The sequence below is a fragment of the Macaca fascicularis genome, chromosome 15 (genome assembly GCF_037993035.2).
Source record: "Macaca fascicularis isolate 582-1 chromosome 15, T2T-MFA8v1.1".
NCBI classification, from domain to species: domain Eukaryota; kingdom Metazoa; phylum Chordata; class Mammalia; order Primates; family Cercopithecidae; genus Macaca; species Macaca fascicularis.
The window spans coordinates 105,520,757-105,542,386 of NC_088389.1; the positions used below are offsets into that span (position 1 = coordinate 105,520,757).

Here is a 21,630-nt window from a genome sequence, read left to right on the forward strand (position 1 = left end):
TGTCTACCCAGAGTTTAGCATATGCACTTGGCCGAGCTGAGTAACTATCTGAAACTCTATACAGGCATACCTTAGAGACATTGTGGGTGCAGTTTGAGACCGCCACAATAAAGAGAATATTGCAATAAAGCAAAACAAACAAACAAACAAAACCATGAGGCTGTGCCAAGACAAGTGTTATGGTCGGTTGGCAGGAGGGCTGAGTGGTAGATTTCCAAGTGTGCGGGTCTTAGTCTAAATGAAAATTATTTTGACTCCTTAAATCGCACTTTACTACCTCTTCATAACTCTTCACTTTTGAACTGCCCATTTACAGTAAATTTTTAAAGGCACACAGAGTGTTGAACAAGGTCTCTGAAATGAAGATTGTGACTAATGTTCACAAAGCTTGGATCAAGAAATAAGGTTATATATGTACGAATTTAAATAATTTAATTTTTCTTTTTTACATTCATAATTTACTTTTTTCAAAGAATGCCAAAAGTAATGCTCTTATTGCTGCTAGTTAGAACATATTTAACCTAGTTCATCACTTTTTTACAGTTTACTGTGGCAGAGTTTAAGAAAAAAATTAAAGAAAATCATTTTCATATTGCACAAATCAATACAAACTAAATTTACATGAGTATGGACACTTTTGCTTACTGCTAATTTGCCAAGGAATAGGCGGGACACGGTGGCTCACGCCTGTAATCCCAGCACTTTGGGAGGCCAAGGCAGGTGAATCACCTGAGGTCAGGAGTTTCAGACCAGCCTGGCCAACATGGTGAAACTCCATCTCTACTAAAAATACAAAAAAGTAGCCGGGCATGGTGGCAGGCGCCTATAATCCCAGCTACTCGGGAGGCTGAGGCAGGAGAATAGCTTGAACCTGAGAGGTGGAGGTTGCAGTGAGCTGAGATTGCACCATTGCACTCCAGCCTGGGCAACAAGAGCAAAACTCCATCTCAAAAAAAAAAAAAAAAAGAAAAAATTACCAAGGAAATGTCTTCCTTTCACTCTGACTCTCCCGCCACATCAACATAACCTGAAAGCTCACATTCCTTCTAACAAAATATCAGACTTTGGAAAAATAAGAGAATTTTTAAAATGTGCCTTGGATTTTAACCATAGTGACAAATAAAAAGTACTCCCAATGTTCAGGTGATGTGGATAAAAGTCATTGGTAATGGAAAGACAAGAAACTGAGGTATAAAAGTTTGTTAAAGTTGGCAGGTTTTGGTAACTAATGGGGAATCAAATACTTTAAGTTTGACCTAAATCACACTTCATTGAGAACACCATGAGCAAAACATGACCAAGAGTATAGAACAGGGAGGGGAGCCACCTGACTGCCTAGAGCAATGCACACTCACAGAAGCAGCTAGAGAGTGCCGGAACTATCACTGACATCAAAAACAATGGAAATCACTTATTAGTCCTCCAATAAGGATAACGCAACCACAGAGTTCTTTACTTCCAGCTGGTATCATCATCACAGGCACCACCATTGTATCGTGGTAAGCTGAAGTCTGGTGAGAAGCATTGCATGTCTCTGATTCATGGCTTTTTATTAGCAAATATCACCTAACTGGTGGATCAAGTTTTTTAAAACATAAAGTAAACTAAGGAAAAAAGTCTAAGAGTGTGGTTTGTTGATGAAATTGTTCAAATCAAGGTAAAGAAGATAGGTAATTAACAAAACAATCCAAATCTGCATTGTACAAAGCAAAATTCAGTGACTCCTCCAACACAAAGCTAAGGCGATATATAAAGACATGTTCACGCCTTCTTAATTAGGTTACCTGTTTCACATCTTGGACGAGATGGTGCAAGAGTGTGTTAGTAGGTCCTTGTTTCTGAAATAAAGAACAAAAGGAGGAATTATTCTCTTTAATTACCATGTGCTGGGAGGTAAAACCTTTATTTCAGAATGCATAAGTAACTCAGAATACTGAAAGTTTTGTTCAACACTTTTGGTAACGAAGCTTAAGCCAATTAATTCTAAAGGTGTTTTCCAAGAGAAGATGTAATTATATGAAATATTTTTCAAAGCAAGATGCAAATATGTAGATAGTAAAGACTTCATGTGATAAGAGACAGAAATGAATCTTAGGTAATTGATTACCATCCTTTAACATACAATTACAAATCCTATCATACAAGCACATTCTATCAACAAATATTTATTGAAAACTTACTACGTTCAATCAGGGATTCAGACAAATATAAGCACTATTTTCCTGGAGTGTTTATAATAGAAAAGAGTGGCTACTTACACTAAAAAATAACCAACAATATATGTGTGGGTTCAAAAAGAGTTACAAATAATTGGTACTCTATGAACAAATCATTGTGAACTAACTGTAGTAATCAAGAAGACAAGACTTGAATAAATCATTGAAGAAAGAATAAGATTTAAAGGACAACGAAGGCTATTTCGAGAAGTGTGCATGGCTTGAGCAATTGGTGTTTTCACAGTGTGTGAGCCAGGCTAGTTTCAACAAAGGGTTTACATGGGAAAGGTACAGGAACAGTATTTTAATAGTGGCCTTAGGTTGAGATACTTCCAATAACTCAATAAAAGGCAATTTGTTCTTATTCACATTTTAGTCTTTATGTTTTTACTAGGATAAAACAGAATTGGTAAGAATGTTTCTCATTTGGTTGAAGAGTCTGTCTATAAACTATCTTTGTACAAGAACATTCAAAAAGGTAAACAAGTCTTAAGCTGATCAATAAATAATCACCGGGCAAGGTGTCAGACCCCTGGCAACAGAAAGTCACTGGTTCACAGGTAGTAGGAATAATTTACTGACAACAGTATAGGTTTTGAATAAGGAAAGTTTTATTAGAAAGAAAGAATGCTAGAGAAGAGTGCAGAAGGGAGCTTCAGCAAGAGAGAACTGAGCTCATAGCAGTGAATTTTCCTCAGGAGTATTTATGGACCTTAAAGTGGGAGCTTAAGGGTAATTTGAACCATGTTAGCCATGTAGGTAACGATAAATGATTGCATTTGTAGACATTTTGGTGCCTTCATGTCAGGAAGGGTTGCACGACGAGTTTTAACATGCACGCAATTTGAAGATGTATAGAAATTCTAGTTACTTATAAATGTTGGGGAAAGAAGCCTGGAACTAGATCCAGCTTCAGATGGGAAGTCCAATTACTTCTCGCTTCCTCGGATAAGGAGTTTTGCCTTAATGGTTTGCTTGATGATCATTGCTCTTCTCGAATCTGGAGGGAAATGATTGATGAAATGTTCCATACTCACTGTATTATAGAGCTCTTCCAGTCGAGGGATGGTAAGAAAGCAATGGAGGTTCACTCCATATTCTATTAAGAGTTTCACAAAATCCACTCGATCCATCACTAAAGCATCTAACATTGCTTGTTCCAGGGCATCAGGCTTCAGAAAGTACAAATAAGAAATGTAAAGACAATTAAGAAAGTAGAAATAACTAAAGAATTACATGTTTTTGAACTCAAAATTTGAACACAAACACAACAATTTTAAAATAAAGTCCTGCCATCAGTGGGTACAGAAAAAAAAAAGGAAAAAAAATTTAATTACAGTATTACTAGGTCAGGCTCAGGGGCGCACACCTGTAATCCTAGCACTCTTGGAGGCTAAGGCAGGTGGATTGCTTGAGTTTAGGTGTTCCAAACCAGCCTCGGCAACACAGCAAAACCATGTCTCTACCAAAAATACAAAAATTATCCAGGCATAGTGGCATGCACCTGTGGTCCCAACTAATTGGGAGGCTGATGTGGGAGGAACAATTGAGCCCAAGGGGTCAAGGCGGCAGTGAGCCACGAATGCACCACTACACTTCAACCTGGGCAACAGGGCGAGACCCTGTCTTGAATGGATGAATGAATGAATGAATGAATGAATGAGTGAATGAATGAATGGTCTTAGTAAGAAATGTGCAGGACTTCAGTGAAGACCTCTTGAATAAATCAAAAAACGTCCCATGTACTTGGATGGGAAAACTGATTATTGTAAAGATTTCAAAGGTTCCCAAATGAACGTACGGGCTTAATGCAATTCTGATAGACATTCAAGGCTTCTTCTTCTTCTTTTGTTTTTGCTACTTGTCATGTGTTCATTTAAACTCTACCTGGCTTCTGGGTACAAATGGCAAGTTGAACACGCTCATCTAATTTTTCTCCCACTCAAAACTTCATTAAAACTACAGTAAAGGGATTTTTGTTATGAAATAAATCTACAAGCACAAGGAGGACAAGAGTGGAGACAAGAATGCAACATTTTGGAAGCTGGAAAGCAATGGTCAAGTCGTAATTGACTGAGCAGTCACCAGAAAGCCAAATAGTAGAAGTGGAAAATGTCAAGAGACAAACAGATACTTACTACAGAATTCCAACAGCAACAAAATACATGCATACATGCTGAATCCCTAATGTTGGGGTCTCTCCAGTCATCTTTCCCCTTTGATTCCCATAACACTAGCAACAAGGCTTACACCTTCCAGTCAGGGAATTAGAGGATTGTTTTCTGGTAATGTCACCAATACAAGAGAAAAGACATGAATATGTTGGTATCTGGGCGCCCCTGAACTAAGGGCAGTCAGAACACCCTACTGTGAAACTCAAACCTATAAGCAAGCTCCAACTGCAGGCTCGGAATTTCCAAAGAGCCTTTTATCCACTACACTTTAACAAAAAGACCAAAACCAACCGAATCAAAAAACATCAACTAGCAGGAAGTAGACAATGTAAGAAGAAGAAAACTTCAAAAGAGCTCTCATTAATATCCTCAAAAAGGTAAAAGAAGATATTGTATTCTGGGCTGGGCACAGGGGCTCATGCCTGTAATCCCAGCACTTTGGGAGGCTGAGGAGGGCAGATCACCTGAGGTCAGGAGTTTGAAACCAGCCTGGCCAATATGGTGAAACCCCATCTGTACTAAAAATACAAAAATTAGCCGGGTGTGGTGGCAGGAACCTGTAATCCCAGCTACTTGGGAAGCTGAGGCAGGAGAATTGCTTGAATCTGGGAGGTGGACGTTGCAATAAGCCAAGATTGCACCACTGCACTCCAGCCTGGGCCACAGAACAAGACTCCATCTGGAAAAGAAAATATTGGATTCTGGATGCTAATGAAAAACACAGGGGAGGGTGCAAACAGGAAGCAAATTTGCTCTCACAAATTAATAGACTGCCAGGCACAGAAAGACAAATTTACATGTGCTCACTCATTTGTGGGAGCTGAAATTTAAAACAATTGAATCCATGGAGATGGAGAGCAGAAGGATGGTTATCAGAAGCTAGGAAGAATACTGAGGGGGATAAGGGGGATAATTAATGGGTACCAAAAAATAGTTAGAAAGAATGAACACGATCTAGTATTTGATAGCACAACAGAATGAATATAGTCAATAATAATTTAATTGTACATTTTAAAATAATTAAGGATTATAATTGGATTGTTTGTAACACAAAGGATAAATGCTCGAGGGGATGGATACCTCATTTATCTTGATGTGATTATTATACATTGCATGCCTGTATCAAAATAACCCAGATACCCCATAAATATATACACCCACTATGAACCCACAACAACTAAAAACTAAAAAAAGAAGAAATTAATAGATTCACAGTTTGCTACCAGAAAAAGAGAAGCTTCATAGAAGGCTTAAAAATTAAAGTTGAGGCTCAGACCTGTAATCCCAGAACTTTGAGAAGCTGAGGCAGGTGGACTGCTTGAGCCCAGGAGTTCAAGACCAGCCTAGCCAACATGGTAAACCCCCATCTCTACTAAAAATACACAGATTAGCCTGGCGTAGTGGCACACACCTGTGGTCCCAGCTACTCAGGAGGCTGAGGTGGGAGGATTGCTTGTGTGTGGAAGGTGGAGGTTGCAGTGAACTGAGATCATGCCACTGCACTCCAGTCTAGGTAACAGAGTGAGACCCTATCTCAAAAATAAATAAATAAAATTAAAATAAAAAAATAAAGTCGAGCAAAGTTACCAAAGGAAAGATAGGAAACATGGGAGGAAAAAGATAAGACTATTAGAGAAGCAGTCCATAAGGTCCAATATTCAAATAATAGGAATTACAAAAGAGAACAACGGGGGGGGTGTGTTACGGGACAGAATAGAATGGAATGCAATGAAAACATATGATTGGCAGGTGGAAATCATGTGCCCAACAAAATGGATACACAGACTCACAACAACACACATCATAACACTGGAAAAGAAAGACTTTTTGTTTAACTTTCAGAGAGGAAAAAAAAATGGTGACAGAGAATCTGGGGGAAAAAAAAACAGTGTTTACTTCTCAATAGAAATTCTGGGTGCTGCAAGCTAGGCATTCAAATTTCTGTAGTAAAAAATAGTTTAAATCATGAATTAAAATACAGCCAAACATGTAAGTCCTCAAAATATGTATCTCTCATACTCCGTTTCTCAGGAACTTACTGAAACATGTATACCATCAAAATAAATGAGTAAACAAAGAGGAAGGGACATAGAAGACATGCCGTCTAACATGGGAAAGAGGCAAGGGAATCCTCAAGATGATGAGTGTGCATCCCGGCATGACAGCTGCGCACCGGGAGGAGAGGCAACCGGTCCACATTGCAGCCGTGAGGCCCACAAGACAGAAGTGTTGAAAAATTTCTAAAACTGATGAACCAAAATACAGCAATATGACATTATTTAGAAATATGGAGATTTATAAGCATTAGAAAAATCAAAAACGTCCTAAGTACTAGCTCTTGTGATTAGCAGGGCAGAGAACTACCATCTTTTAAAATTGCCTTTTAATATCATTTGATATTTTAAACAATGTGCATATATTAATTAGCTTGGCCCAGAAATAATATACCTGTCTTATAGCCACAACTATCATTTTTTAAAATGAAATATTAATAGTGATTATCATTAGCATTATGGGCAGTCTTTCTTCTTTTTTATGTTTCCACTAATTTCTAATGTGAGCACTTACTACATTTTAAAGCAGGAAATAAACTTTGAGTTTTAAATAACAAGATAGAAATCTACCCAAAAATCAATTAAAAATCATACGCCAGGCACAGTGGCTCATGCCTGTAATCCTGGCACTTTGGGAGACCAAGGTAGCAAGATCATTTGAGGCCAGGAGCTCAAGATCAGCCTGGGCAATATAGCAAATCATTGTCTCAATAAAATAAAATATATTTTACAAAGAAATTAATTGGGCATGGTGGCATGCGCCTGTGGTCCCGGTTACAGTGAGCTATGATCATACCATTGCATGACATTCTGGGCAACAGAGTGAGCCCTTGTGTCTAAAAGTAAAATAACATAAATAAAATAAAATTAAAACCTTCCATTCTGTCTTTCCCTCAACTTCCCTTTTCAGCTTCAGTTAGATTGCAGAGCCAGGGAAAAAAAAAGAGAAGAAAGTTTTCAGGAAGGCAAAGTCGATGGGAGAAGTGTCTTAGCTATCCCAGCTACAGAGATGCTACCCCACACTTCTACCAAACCAATCAATATCTCCTCTCATTTTCTCTTTTGCCTCTTCCTAACAGACCATCACACAAAATATTTTTTCCAAATAACTTCATTTTCACTATACCTTCCAGTGTTGTTCATAAATCAGGATATGTTTCTTGGCAATGTCCACCCTGTCCCAAGCCATTGCCAGATTTAATTGCTCTGACGCTGATAAACTTGTGCCTAGGGTAAAAGAAAGGAACAATCATATATTCTTTTGAAGATATCTACGCAAGTAGCACAGAGTACTGTGGAACATGAGAAGCGTAAGTGAGGAACAATTGCAACCCCATCCAGATACTCACCCTTCAGCAAAGCTGTTAGGATTGCTAAGTCAAGGTCTTGCTGCTCTTCAGAGTCAGCGTCAAATATGGTAATCTACAACAGTGAAAGACAGAGAGCTATACATTTGGGGAACTACCAAATAAATGCTTTCAAAGAGTACCCGCAGAATTCAGACTGGAGCTAGTGAATTGAGGATAACATTCTTCTTTAAAACCTTTTTTTACTTATAGGATAGAAAACTTTTAAACAGAGTAACAAAGAATTATGGGCACTTGGGGGAAAAATATTAAAAATTCCACATGTACAGAGGAAACATTTATGAAGGAATGTTATTACACTATGTACATGCTACAACAAAAAGAACCTCAATGTTAATTTCCAATGTAAATAAAATCATGTCTCCTTTCAAAGAGATAACAGATGAAATCCTCCATTCACCTAGCCTTGGAAACTAAGACTTTTGCTTTTTTCTTCTCTTTTCTTAATTTTTTGTAGAGACAAGTTCTCACTATATTGCCCAGGCTGGTCTTGAATTCCTGGGCTCAGGCGATCCTCCGGTCTCAGCCTCCCAAAGTGCTGGGATTACACGTGAGTCACCACGCCCAGCCAGACTTGTTTTTTTATGAGAAATGAATCCTCAAGGGTCTCTCATAAAATAATTAAGGTAATTACAGTGGACCCAATGAGCAAGTACCCTGGGCAACACAGACAGTCTTTGACTCCTTTAAAAACAAGTAAGTTCTTTACTTAGGTTCCAAAGGGTCACCTGCAGGCGCTTAAGGCGCCTGCTCACCCATTCCCACCCTGTGGAGCCTGCTTTCACTTTCAATAAATCTCTGCTTTTGTTGCTTCAAAAAAAAGTGGGGAGGAGTCACCTGATATTAATGACTATATCTCAGTCTTTTTAAATTAAAATACATTTCATACAGTAGAAGTAGCTGTTTTAATGAAAAAGCCAAGACTGGCAAGACCTGGTTCCAAGTATGCCACTAACAAGCTAGTCCTAGGTAAATATCGTGAGGCGACTGAATCTCAGGCTCCTTATCCATAAAATGAGAGGAACCTGCTGAATAATCTCTAAGGTATCATAAAGATAAAAAACTATGCATCTATAACTTCACACATTGTTTCCTTTCACCTGACACGCCCTCTATGTGCATGAGTAAAATCAACCCTCAATTGTACAACCCAATTCCTATCATCTGCAAGCCCTTTGCTGCCTTCTCTTGCCCTCATTGGTCATTACATTGCTTATTAATTATTCTGCTTGATGGCAGGAAGAGGCAAACACAAAGGCAATCTCTTTAACACGTCCTTTTCTTAACTTACTGATTATTGTGGCAAATAGAAAGTATAGTAGATTAAGAAGATTTCAACTCTTCTGAAACTCAAGTTTCAGATATATATATATATTTTTTTTCTTTCACTCTTGTTGCCCAGGCTGGAGTGCAATGGTGCGATCTGGGCTCACTGCAACCTCCGCCTCCTGGGTTCAAGCGATTCTCCTGCCTAAGCCTCCCAAGTAGCTGGGATTATAGGCACCCGCCACCATGCCCAGTTAATTTTTGCATTTTTGGTAGAGACAGGGTTTCACCATGTTGGCCAGGCTGGTCTCGAACTTCTGATCTCAGGTGATCCACCTGCCTCGGCCTCCCAAAGTGCTGGGATTACAGGCATGAGCCACCACACCCAGGCAGATCTGTCATTTCTTAGCTGCATGACTGCAAATCCCTTAAATTCGCTAGTCTTCTGCTTCATCATTTCCAAAATGGAAATAAACAACCACTGCCATATTGAAGTTGCTCACAGGGCTATTTCAAATGAAAAGAATATATTTAGAGGCACGCTGCTAATTATAAACATGGTTGCTATTAATGTTGTTATCGAGCCAACTAAAACCCCAAACAGTTTTCCACATAGATTTTGTCATGCTTCCTCTAGCCACAACATTTCAGTTGGTTTTCTTGAGGCCAGGTACTTAAATATTACCAAAATTCTTATACAATTTGGTCCAGCCTTCAGATTCTAGAAAGATCACCTTGAATCATGACATATCTGCATATTTACTGTAATTGTCAGCTTCATTTCATCTGAGTCATTGATATGAATTGATAATCCAGGCTGTGCACAGTGGCTTAAGCCTGTAATCCCAGCACTTTGGGAGGCTGAGACAGGCGGATCGCTTGAGGCCAGGAATTCAAGACCAGCTTGGCCAACACAGTGAAACCCCATCTCTACCAAAACATACAAAAATTAGCCAGGCATGGTGGCGTGCCCCTGTAGACCCAGCTACTTAGGAGGCTGAGGCATGAGAATCACTTGAGCCTGGGAGGTGGAGGTTGCAGCAAGCCAAAATCTCGCCACTGCACTGTAGCCTGGGTGACGGAGTGAGGCCCTGTCTCAAAAATAAAAAAATAAAATAAAAAAAAAAGAATTGATAATTCATATCATCCAAGTCATTTTGTTCATAGGCTGGGCGTGGTGGCTTATCCCTATAATCCCAGCATTTTGGGAGGCCAAGGCAAGAGGATCACTTGAGTCCAGGAATTCAAGGCTGCAGTAAGCTATGACTGCACCACTGCACTCCAGCCTGGGCAAAAGAGCAAGACCCTGTCTTTATCAAATAAATTAATCTTTTTATCACAGTACCCTAAAACACTAAAACACTAAAAACTTTTCCTGAGTCTACATTATGGCAATAGCCCATAGTTTGTGGGCTCCATTTTTTAGCCCAGAGTTTATTCTCACTATTCCCATTGTCCTATACATTCCCAATGATTTCCTGCAGGATTTGCTCAGGATGCTGTGAGGCAGTCGTGTAACTCAGCACCATGAAGCTGTGTTCATTGAAGACACAGAGCTGTTCCTTTACCCTCTGAAAATACATCTGTGTAATTTTCACTAAATCTGATAACTTTTCTGGAACACTGTTATACTTAGCGCTTTTTCTGTAGTAGAGTCTAGAATTTGAAGCATGGGGAGTACACACAGCAATGACAGTAAGAAGCCAAGTTTACTCAACTAAGAATCAAATTCTGTAGAGTTAGATATACCCAAAATCAAAATGAAAAAAATCCATATTTTTTATTTTTAATTATTTTAATTTTTAAAATTTTTACTTTAAGTTCTGGGATACATGTGCAGGATGTGCAGGTTTGTTACACAGGTAAATGTGTGCCATGGTGGTTTGCTGCACAGATCAACCCATCACCTAGGTATTAAGACCTGCATACATTAGCTATTTATCCTGATTCTCTCCTTCCCTGCTCCTTCCCTGACAGGCCCCTATGTGTTGTTCCCCTTCCTGTGTCCATCATATTTTTTCTAATTGTGAAAATAAATATTACAATATTTATAAATTAGCAGTTCTTAAGTCAGCTGAATCATCAACTCCTCATACTCACATAATCCCTGTGAACCATACACTCCATTAGAATTTGGAAAAGGTGCTTGGACTGTTTAAGACTAAAGTTGAAAGTGTTCTGAATCATGCAGATGATCTCCTCTTTCACCTGAGGTCGCAGCATCCTGGAAGAGAAATAAATGGTCTTGACACAACCCAGAGAGGGGAATAAGCCGGCAACATCAGTACAAAAAAACACCCCATCAGCTCCCCAGACTGAAAAGGTGACAGTTCTGCCAGGAGAGCAAATGAGGGGGAGCAAACGGAAGCAGGAGCTCAAGAAGAAGGCTGAATTTGAAAGTGAGAATGGAGCCGGGCATGGTGGCTCACACCTGTAATCCCAGCACTTTGGGAAGCCCAGGTGGAAGATCACCTGAGGCCAGGAGTTCGAGGCCAGCCTGGGCAACATAGCAAGACCCTGCCTCTATTTTCACATTTATAAAATAAAGAAAGAAAGTGATAATGGGTTGATCTGCCACATCCTGAAAAGAATATACCCTGAAGTGGAGTTCTGAAGCTGGTAGATTTCCAGTGGCCTGGGAATCTCCAGAAATTATAGGTATTATATTCTCTAAAGGATCTGAAACCCTAAAAGGTTTAATAACCACACATCCAGGGTGATTTTAGAAAAGGGAGAGGAGTGAAAGCAGAGGGAGATGGTAGAGGCGGAAGTGGAGGCAGGAGGGATGAACAGGAAGAGCAATCATAAGCAAAGGCACTCCAGAGAGCTGTGACAGCATAAGCAGCAGATAACTGTTTACTAAATAAATTAGGGGAGTCAACATTTTAGTTCTTAGGCACCGTACTTATTTATACAGTATAAATATCATGCTTTTGAAATTGAAAGAATCACACTGGATAGAGGGAGGGCAAGAGAAAAAATTATCTTCTTATTTGAAAAGGTGAAAGAATTAAAGCCTGAAATAAGCACGACATATGCTATGAAAATGTGAGGATATAGACCTCCCCAATTTCTGCTATTTCCATCAAGGGTAAATGAATTTGAAGGTGCTCTGGGCCCAACACTGGCCACCTCCCTTACAGAAAGGTCCTTACGGCTGTAATGGCCAATTGCTAGAGCCACACCTCCCTCACTCCCCCTGCAAACACCTTTTCCCAAAGTTCAAGCAAGACTCAAGCTTCCCTTTAAAGGCAGGCCATTCTTCAGCTAAGAAAATAACAACTGGCATCGCTGAAGGGCATTTTGATGTTGAACAACAAACAAGTCACTGAGAAATAAAATCCAGTCTCAACTTCTATAATCCAAGAATATCTGGCCCACATAAATGCACAGCCAAAAGAACTAAAATGGAGGAATAAATAGCCCCTATAGTTTCAAAAAGGAAGAACCAACAACTCACCCTTCATCTGCCAGGTGTTTGTGTGTGAAGGCCAGGAGGTCAGCTGCCCTGCCTGTGCCCTCACACACCACCACCGGGTCCTTGTCCTTGACAGTCTCCCACACTGACAGGATGACGTTGGGACCGCCTTCCACCACCAGCCCCACCACGGGCACGCCTTGTCTTGAGCCTATTCCAGACCACAAACAATACCACACTGTTAGAGAATCCCTATCTCAGCCAGTCGACCATTTTGACTTCCAGACACAAGTCTCTCAATTACCACCTATGTTCATTCCTCGCACTGGCGCCTCTCTCATTTAACCCTGGTTTGCTTAGATCAAGACCAAGCTGAAAACTTGGACTTCAAATAAAATGTGGCATAAATATGGTGAAAGCATCTTCAAGATTTTACCAGGTAAAAAGGTTTTCAATAATTTTTTAAAAAATAGGTATTCCTTAAGAAATTGTAACTTTCCATTATGGGAAACTCTGAAAGTATCTAAAAGTAAACAGAACAATATAATAGATCCCAATGTGTTCATCACTCATCTCCAAAAATGAGCAACCTTAACCAGTTCAATAAACATTTTAATTATTACTTATTTATTTATTTAATATAAGACTAGGTCTCACTCTGTCACCTAGGCTGGAATGCAGTGGTGTAATCACAACTCACTGCAGCCTCGACTTTCTGGGCTCAGGCAATCCTCCTGTCTCAGCCTCCTGAGTAGATGGGACCACAGGTGTGTACCACCACACCTAGCTTTTTTTTTTTTTTTTTTTTTTTTTTAGTTATTTGTAGAAATGGGGTCTCCCTATGTTGCTCAGGCTGATCTCAAGCTCCTGGTCTCAAGTGATCTTCCTGCCTCAGACTTTCAAAGTCTTGGAATTACAGGTGTGAGCCACCACACCCAGACTCTATAAACTTTTAATGGTGGTTATTTCTATGAACAAGGTAGGATGACAACCCTCAAAGACTTTTGCATTTCCATTTATTCCATTTTTTATTGTTTGAATTTTTTATCATGACTATATATTACCTTTTCTTCTTGCAGACTACGTGACCCAAGGCACTCTCTCTCTCTCTCTCTATATATATATATACACACACATATATATTACTTTATTCAAGTGAGAGAAAGAACAAAAAGGAATAACTGCAGAGTCATTCTTTTAAAAAAGATGTAAGCAAAAAAGCTTACAGAATAATATGCACAGTATTATCCTATGTATATTTTTAAAACAATATACATAGACACATATTTTATATGTATATGTGCACATACCTGTATGTATAGCATGTTATATAAATGACCAGAAAATTCTGGAAGGATACACATCACGCTATGAACAATGGAAAAGAGAGGGAAAGGTTTAGGAAAATGTTGAAAAGGGACCTTGACTATTTATTCTATAGATTTCTTATTTGCTTTATGTTTCCACACCACACATATATTGATATACTACATTTAAATAACTATATTTTATTTTATTTTCCAAAAGAAGAAAATTTGGCAAGCAATGCCACACTCACCCCTGAGCAAAAGAGGACTTTACTCTGGGTCCCATGTTTTCAGGGGCCCACACTGGCCTTCCTCTGGCCACACCCCTGCCCTCATGGTGAGGCATCTACAGGGTCAAGGGTCAAGAGAAACCTGTGCTCCGTCCCTAGCTTACTAGGATGCCCAAAAAACACCACGTTGCTCAGTACTTCCAAAAATCCAAGGTTTCCAAACTCAAGTCTGGCCTTCCAGATATATGTGTCAAGATAAAAGGCTAGGACATATTTTATACAGTTAGCTAGATTTAAGGCATTTAAATCTCTAGACATATAGTATGTGGCCTTCTATGTGTATCCTGTGTCAGGCTCTCAAATGTTAGGGATGGGTCGGTTAGCAACCATCCAAAAACTTCATTCCATCGATTTAGTAGCTTTGACATTCTACTCTTTTTCCGTACACCTCCACCTCATTATTTTCTCCATATCACTAAAAAGCATATCTATGATGTACCAACTAATAGACATAGGGTTTCTCTAAATAGATAGTCTTACAAAAGCCAAATGAAGTGGCAAAAATAGTATGAGGCACAAAAGTAATAGAAGAAAATTTCGATTAATATTGTATTGATTTTGGAATAAAAACATTTGTAAGGGAATTTTTTGTATCTTGTGTAATAAAATGTCATTCAGCCATTAAAATGTACTAAATTATACTCATTGACATGGAAATATGACCATGCTTAGTAGGAAAAACTACAAAAGAAGCATTATGAAATCATCCCAGTTTTTGCTTAAAAGATGTTACTTGTGTGTGTGTGTCTGCATGTGTGTGTAGAAAATTTGTGAAAATATACATATGAAAAGGTTAAGAATGGTTAGTTTTGATGGTGAGATTATGGAAAACTGTCCCTTTCTTCTGTTACATGCTTTCTTTGCGTTACCTGAATGTGGAAGTATATAATACTGTTACCGGCCGGGCGCGGTGGCTCAAGTCTGTAATCCCAGCACTTTGGGAGGCCGAGACGGGCAGATCACAAGGTCAGGAGATCGAGACCATCCTGGCTAACCCGGTGAAACCCCGTCTCTACTAAAATATACAAAAAACTAGCCGGGCGAGGTGGCGGGCGACTGTAGTCCCAGCTACTCGGGAGGCTGAGGTAGGAGAATGGCGTGAACCCGGGAGGCGGAGCTTGCAGTGAGCTGAGATCCAGCCACTGCACTCCAGCCTGGGCAACAGAGCGAGATTCTGTCTCAAAAAAAATAAATAAAAGAATAATAATAATAATAATAAATACTTTTACTACTCGAAAAAGAAAAAGAAATCAATATGGGCATTTTTGTGGAAGAGGAAGAGAATTCAATTTCTGTTAGGTACACTTTTTTTTTTAATTTTTTATGGAATCTCACTCTGTTGCCCAGGTTGGAGTGCAGTGGCACCATCTTAGCTCACTGCAACCTCTGCCTCCTGGGTTCTAGTGATTCTCCTGCCTCAGCCTCCTGAGTATCTGGGATTACAGGCATGTGCCACTACACCGGCTACTTTTTTGTATTTGTAGTAGAGACAGGGTGTTACCATGTTGGCCAGGCTGGTCTTAAACTCCTGACCTCAGGTGATCCATCTGCCTCGGCCTCCCAAAGTGCTGGGATTACAGGTGTGAGCCACCATGCCTGGCTCACTTTTCTTGAAGTAATAACTTATTCCTACAAAATCAAATATATTTATGGCTTTTTCTGAAAAAAAAAAAAATCTTACTGATACACTAGTAAAAATTGGTTTAAAAAGAAAAAAATGTAAAATTCTTGCTGAGAAATCTCGCTAGACAGCTGCCTCTACTGTAAGGTCCCAGGGTGAGGCAGGAATACAATATTGGACTCCAAATTAAAAGTTCCTAGAACAGACATTCCTGGAAAGGGCACTCTTCTCCCTTGAGACTTGGATTATGAAAAGATACAGAGGCATCAGAGCCTATGTTTCCTATCTTGAAATTACATCCTTAGAGTCTTACAAAACAGAAGCTGACATTGGCCATATTTCAAATGGCTGAAAGCCAGCAACTTTATAATGTGAGTCTTTTTTTTTTTCTTTTTAAAGTATTCTCTGCCAACAACAAGGGTTTGCCAGGGATGCCAAGAAGACTGGCTGAAAAGCAATAAAATAAATCAACCACAGGTTGGGCACGGTGGCTCACACCTGTAATTCCAGCACTTTGGGAGGCCAAGGTAGGCGGATCACTTGAGGTCAGGAGTTCGAGATCAGCCTGGCCAACATGGTGAAATCCTGTCACTACTAAAAACATAAAAAAATTAGCCAGGCATGGTGGCGGGCGCCTGTAATCCCAGCTACTCAGGAGGCTGGGGCAGAAGAATTGCTTGAATCAGGGAGGCAGAGGTTGCAGAGAACTGAGATCACGCCACTACACTCCAGCCTGGGTGGCAGAGCGAGACTCAGTCTCCAGAAAAAACAAAAAAGTCAAATAAATCAACCACATATTTAACTATTTTCATGCCATCAAAAATAAAACCCTTTTTGATCATATCAACAACAAATACAAATATGGTAGCCAACCTCCCTCATAAGCATGTTAGGTATGAAGATCAGCTTGATACATAAGAATTTTGAGTTTCTCGGCTGGGCGCGGTGGCTCAAGCCTGTAATCCCAGCACTTTGGGAGGCCGAGACGGGTGGATCACAAGGTCAGGAGATCGAGACCATCCTGGCTAACATGGTGAAACCCCGTCTCTACTAAAACATACAAAAAACTAGCCGGGCGTGGTGGCGGGCGCCTGTAGTCCCAGCTACTCGGGAGGCTGAGGCAGGAGAATGGCGCGAACCCGGGAGGCGGAGCTTGCAGTGAGCTGAGATCCAGCCACTGCACTCCAGCCTGGGCGACAGAGCGAGACTCCGTCTCAAAAAAAAAAAAAAAAAAAAAAAAAGAATTTTGAGTTTCTCAAGGGCATGTCTTCTCTTTCTTCCTTGTGTGTGTGTGTGTGTGTGTGTGTGTGTATATATGTGTGTGTGTGTGTATATATATATGTATGTGTGTGTGTATAGGTGGCTTCTTGTTTTTGCTGTTTTTATATGGGTTCTCCTTAGAATAATAAATGTTACTAGTTCACTGGAATTGACTCCACAGTCAGCAAAGCCTCCAGATAAATCCTAAGTTTCAAGGTCTTTGAAAGTGGAAATGTCATCCGCTACTATAAGCACACTCAGGGTTGTTGCATTCACACTAAAATGGGCAATCAGCAGGGAATAAGAAAGACAAAGACTCTTACACCTCTCATGGGGCATACATTATAGCACTGCACAGAACCCCACAATGTAGGTGGTGGGCAAAGGTCAGCAGAGGCAACAGGACATTTCCGGCAATATTTCAGGCCCCCAGTGGATCCTTCTCTATATGGATTCTTCTTCAAGGCCCTTCTCTGACCTCTCTTCCTTCCCTCTGCTCTGCTGGTCTCCCTTCTCCCAGCCATCCCTTCCCCGCAGAAAACCACATACCTGATCCTCTCTCCCCTTCTCCTGACTGCATAAGCCTCAGAACCCTTATTCACACTAAGAGTTAAGCGAATGACCACAAATCCCAGAGTCCCTCCTCTCCTTCTACCCCACAACCAGGAGATGATCACTGTACCAAAGGAAGGAGAAAGGAAAGAAATAGACGTTTATTAAAGACACACCATGCACCCAACACAATTCTAGACATCCCTAATACACATCTTCTCAATTGTCACAACAAACATTAGAAGTAGATAGTTCTTTCCATTTTATAAGAAGAACATAGTTTGACAGATGTTAATGCCATTGGCCAAGGTCACAGGCACAAAATGACAGAGCTTCAATCTGTCTGATTTCACTACATTCTGCTGCCTCCAGGGATCAAGGCCAAAAACGAAACGGACTTCCAGTCTTTCATTTTTTCAGCCAATGCTCAAAGGCTGAAGAGGACTTGAGCCTCCTAAAGGCATTCCCGCTCCCTGGCACTTTGTCCCAAAGAAGTATTTTGTGGAAGATTTAATTCGGCACAAGAGGCAGGGGTTCCCTTTCTGGTGCCTTGAACCAAAAGTCTCCAATTTTCCAGGCAGCACTCAGCCCTCCTGCTCTCCGTAAAGAATTTACGCTTCCCTGCCCACTGGTGCATGCTGATTCTGGCACTCCCTTCTCCTCTCCCTCTTCGAGATAAAACTACCAAAATGTCCCTCTTGAAGCACCACTGTGAGCATGACACAAATGTGACACTTTCCAAGGTCCTATTTCTTTTTTTTTTTTTTTTAAGACAGAGTCTCTGTCACCCAGGCTGGAGAGCAGTGGTGTGATCAGCTCACTGTAACCTCTGCCTCTCAGGTTCAAGCGATTCTCCTGCCTCAGCCTCCTGAGTAGCTGGGATTGCAGGCATGCACCACCACACCTGGCTAATTTTTGTATTTTCAGCAGAGACGGGGTTTCACCATGTTAGCCAGGCTGGTCTCGACTCCTGACCTCAGGTGATCCGCCCGCCTCAACCTCCCAAAGCGCTGGGATTACAGGCGTGAGCCACTGCACCCCGCCCCAAGGTCCCTATTTCTAAAAATCTTGTCAGGTCTTAACCTCTTCCCTGCCTAGGCCACCCCACCCACACATGAAACGTCATCTTCCCTGACCATCAAAGCTCACACCCCTAGTACCCTCAAGCTAGTCTCTTTCATGCTCTTCAGCCATCCCCCTTCCCACATGGCTATCTCCCCTCCTCTCTCCCTCCATCTGTCCAACCCAAATGACTCTTCAAGGATCCACTAAAGTCTTCATCCCTCCAACATCTCCTAAACACTTCTTCCTCTCTCTCAACTGTCACCTACAAGTCTGCACTGTCTTATGTTCTGCTTTCTTCTGGCTGTGGGTTCACTATGTTTACTTAATCCCTCTGGCTGCTCTAAGACAGGGGCCAACTTGGGCCGCTCTACTCTGTGCAAGCGGTAAGTGAGCACCTTGACCACAGTGAACCCATAGCCGGAAGAATGCAGCAATCAGACAGTGCAGACTTGTGGGTGACAGCTGAGAGAGAGGAAGACATTTTTGGGGGGATCATGGAAGGATGAAGACTTTAGTGGATCCTTGAAGAGTCATTCGGGTTGGAGAGATGGAGGGAGAGGAGGGGAGATACCCATGGGGGAAGGGGGGTGGCTAAAAAGCATTAAGGAGACTAGCTGGAGGGGACTAGGGGTGTGAGCTTTGATGGTCACGGAAGACCACGAAAGACCTCAGCAGACTTGTAACCAGACCAGTTGACTGAGCCCCTGTGATACTCACGGCAGTGTATTTTCTGCAGAGAGAGGTACTTCTCCAGGTTCCTTCTGAGCTTCATTTCATTTCCATACTTGCCCACAGTCCCATCATCAGACAGGATGAAGTGAGAATGCATGCTGTTGAGTGTTGTGAGCTTGCTGAGGGGGTTACCCAGAGTCTGGTACAGGCACACCACCTGAGAGACAGCAAGGACAAGGGAGGGTCAGAGCTCTAGATCCCTCCCAAGGCTCACCTGCTCCAAAGGCCTATCTTTATGTGCTAACAGAGTTCCTATCTAGTTCAAAAAGCATTACTTGTGGCCAGGCATGGTGGCTCATGCCTGTAATCCCGGCACTTTGGGAGGCCCAGGTGGGAAGATCACAAGGTCAGGAGATCGAGACCATCCTGGCTAACACGGTGAAACCCTGTCTCTACTAAATATATCAAAAATTGGCCGGGCATGGTGGCAGGTGCCTGTAGTCCCAGCTACTTGGGGAGCTGAAGCAGGAGAATTGCTTGAACCCCAGGAGGCGGAAGTTGCCGTGAGCCGAGATCGCGCCATTGCACTCCAGCCTGAGCAACAGAGCGAGGCTCCATCTCAAAAAGAAAAAAAAAAAGTATTACTTGCAATTTAGAGCAGTGCTTCTCAAACTATCTGTGGTATCAATTTTTTAAATTTCCCATGTTTTAATGGACCAATAGGTGATCCTACTATGAATAACTAATAGACAGCTTGTGGTACATGAGAGTCACAACACAAGTTCAACAATATTGAAACATACCCTGTTCAGCAAGATTAGCCTGCTTTCCAGGTGCTTGAATGACCACAGCATGGTCACATTGCTGACAGTGGTTCTAAATATTTTCTTCTTTTTTATTTATTTATATTTTTTTGAGGCAGAGTCTTGCTCTGTCACCCAGGCTGGATTGCAGTGGTGTGATCTCGGCTTACTGCAACCTCTGCCTCCTGGGTTCAAGCAATTCTCCTGTCACAGCCTCCCAAGTAGCATATGCGCACCTCCATGTCTGGCTAATTTTTGTATTTTTAGTGGAGACAGGGTTTCACTCCTGGTCTTCTTTTTCATTTCTGTGCTTACCTTGTTTCAACCCATTAAAAAACAGTTCAAGAACTGGCACCAGTACATAGACCACACCATTATTCAAAACTACTGTCTTTTAATAGATTTATTCCAGAATAATATTTTGACACTGACTTTTCTCTAGTATTCCAAACAAAATAAAGACTAACAGCCGGCCAGGTGCAGTGGTTCATGCCTGTAATACCAGCACTTTGGGAGGCCGAGGCTGGCAGATCAATTGAGGTTAGGAGTTCAAGACCAGCCTGGCCAACATGGTAAAACCCTGTCTCTACTAAAAATACCAAAATTAGCCAGGCATGGTGGCATGTGCCTGTAGTCCCAGCTACTTGGGAGGCTGAAGCACAAGAATCACTTGAACCTGGAAAGCAGAGCTTGCAGTGAGCTGAGATCTCGCCACTGCACTCCAGCCTGGACGACATAGTGAGACTCCATCTCAAAAAAATACATAAATAAAACAGTAGAACAGCCAACCAGCCAAACAGCATTTCATTCATTATAAAACATCAAAATCTTTATTACATTAATGGACACTTTCTTAAACTGCTCTACTTAGTATTTGCTGTTAGAGGCAAGAGCACAGTATTTAGAGTAAGAAAGCCCAAGTTTAAGTCAAGTCTCTTCTACTTACTAACCTTAACTCTGAGTAATTCTTGCCTTCTTTCTCAGGCTTATTTTCCTCAGCTATAAGTAAGGATGATAATAATGATAATTTTTATTCAGAGGGTTGTTGTGAGGCTTCAAAGAAATAATGGATGCAAAAAGCACTATGAACTTTATAAACATTAGACTTTAAATGTTACCTTTTTAATTTTGAAGCATGACACTGAGGCAAGAAACCAAAAGGAAAATGATTGAGAGATTTAATACATATTTTGTATTTATTTTAAAAAGATTAAAAATAATATAAAATAAAAACTATGAGAAATGCAGCATACTTGACAAACAAAATTGTTACTAGGCTGAATTATAGGATCTTTCAAGGCTAGGCACAGAGAGAGGCTCACGCCTGTAATCCCAACACTTTGGGAGGCCAAGGCATGAGGATCACTTGAGGCCAAGGGTTCAAGACCAGTCTGAGCAACATAGCAAGGCCCCATCTCTAAAAAAAAATTTTTTAAGAGTTAGTTGGGTGTGGTGGTTCATGCATGTAGTACCAACTACTCTGGAGGCTGAGACGGGAGGATCACTTGAGCCCAAGAGTTCAAGGCTGCAGTGAGCTATGATCACGCCATTGTACTCTAGTCTTG

General features: G+C 41.0%; 1 protein-coding gene across 16 annotated transcripts in view; it reads right to left on the reverse strand.

Moving 5' to 3' along the window:
- The window catches only part of TRPM6 (transient receptor potential cation channel subfamily M member 6), a 183,377-nt gene that overhangs the window by 83,319 nt on the left and 78,428 nt on the right, over window positions 1-21,630 (reverse strand). For 6 of the 16 annotated variants that reach the window (XM_045373104.3, XM_005581940.5, XM_005581941.5 and 3 more), the window contains 7 exons: window positions 19,308-19,479; window positions 12,538-12,706; window positions 11,178-11,301; window positions 7,794-7,866; window positions 7,571-7,671; window positions 3,254-3,388; window positions 1,785-1,838 (listed from right to left, as the gene is read on the reverse strand). In XM_045373104.3, coding sequence (XP_045229039.2) covers window positions 1,785-1,838; window positions 3,254-3,388; window positions 7,571-7,671; window positions 7,794-7,866; window positions 11,178-11,301; window positions 12,538-12,706; window positions 19,308-19,479 — 828 coding nt within the window. Of the gene's footprint in view, window positions 1-1,784; window positions 1,839-3,253; window positions 3,389-7,570; window positions 7,672-7,793; window positions 7,867-11,177; window positions 11,302-12,537; window positions 12,707-19,307; window positions 19,480-21,630 lie in introns of those variants that run through there. The other 10 variants (XM_074017663.1, XM_074017666.1, XM_074017664.1 and 7 more) reach the window with 2 other exon arrangements.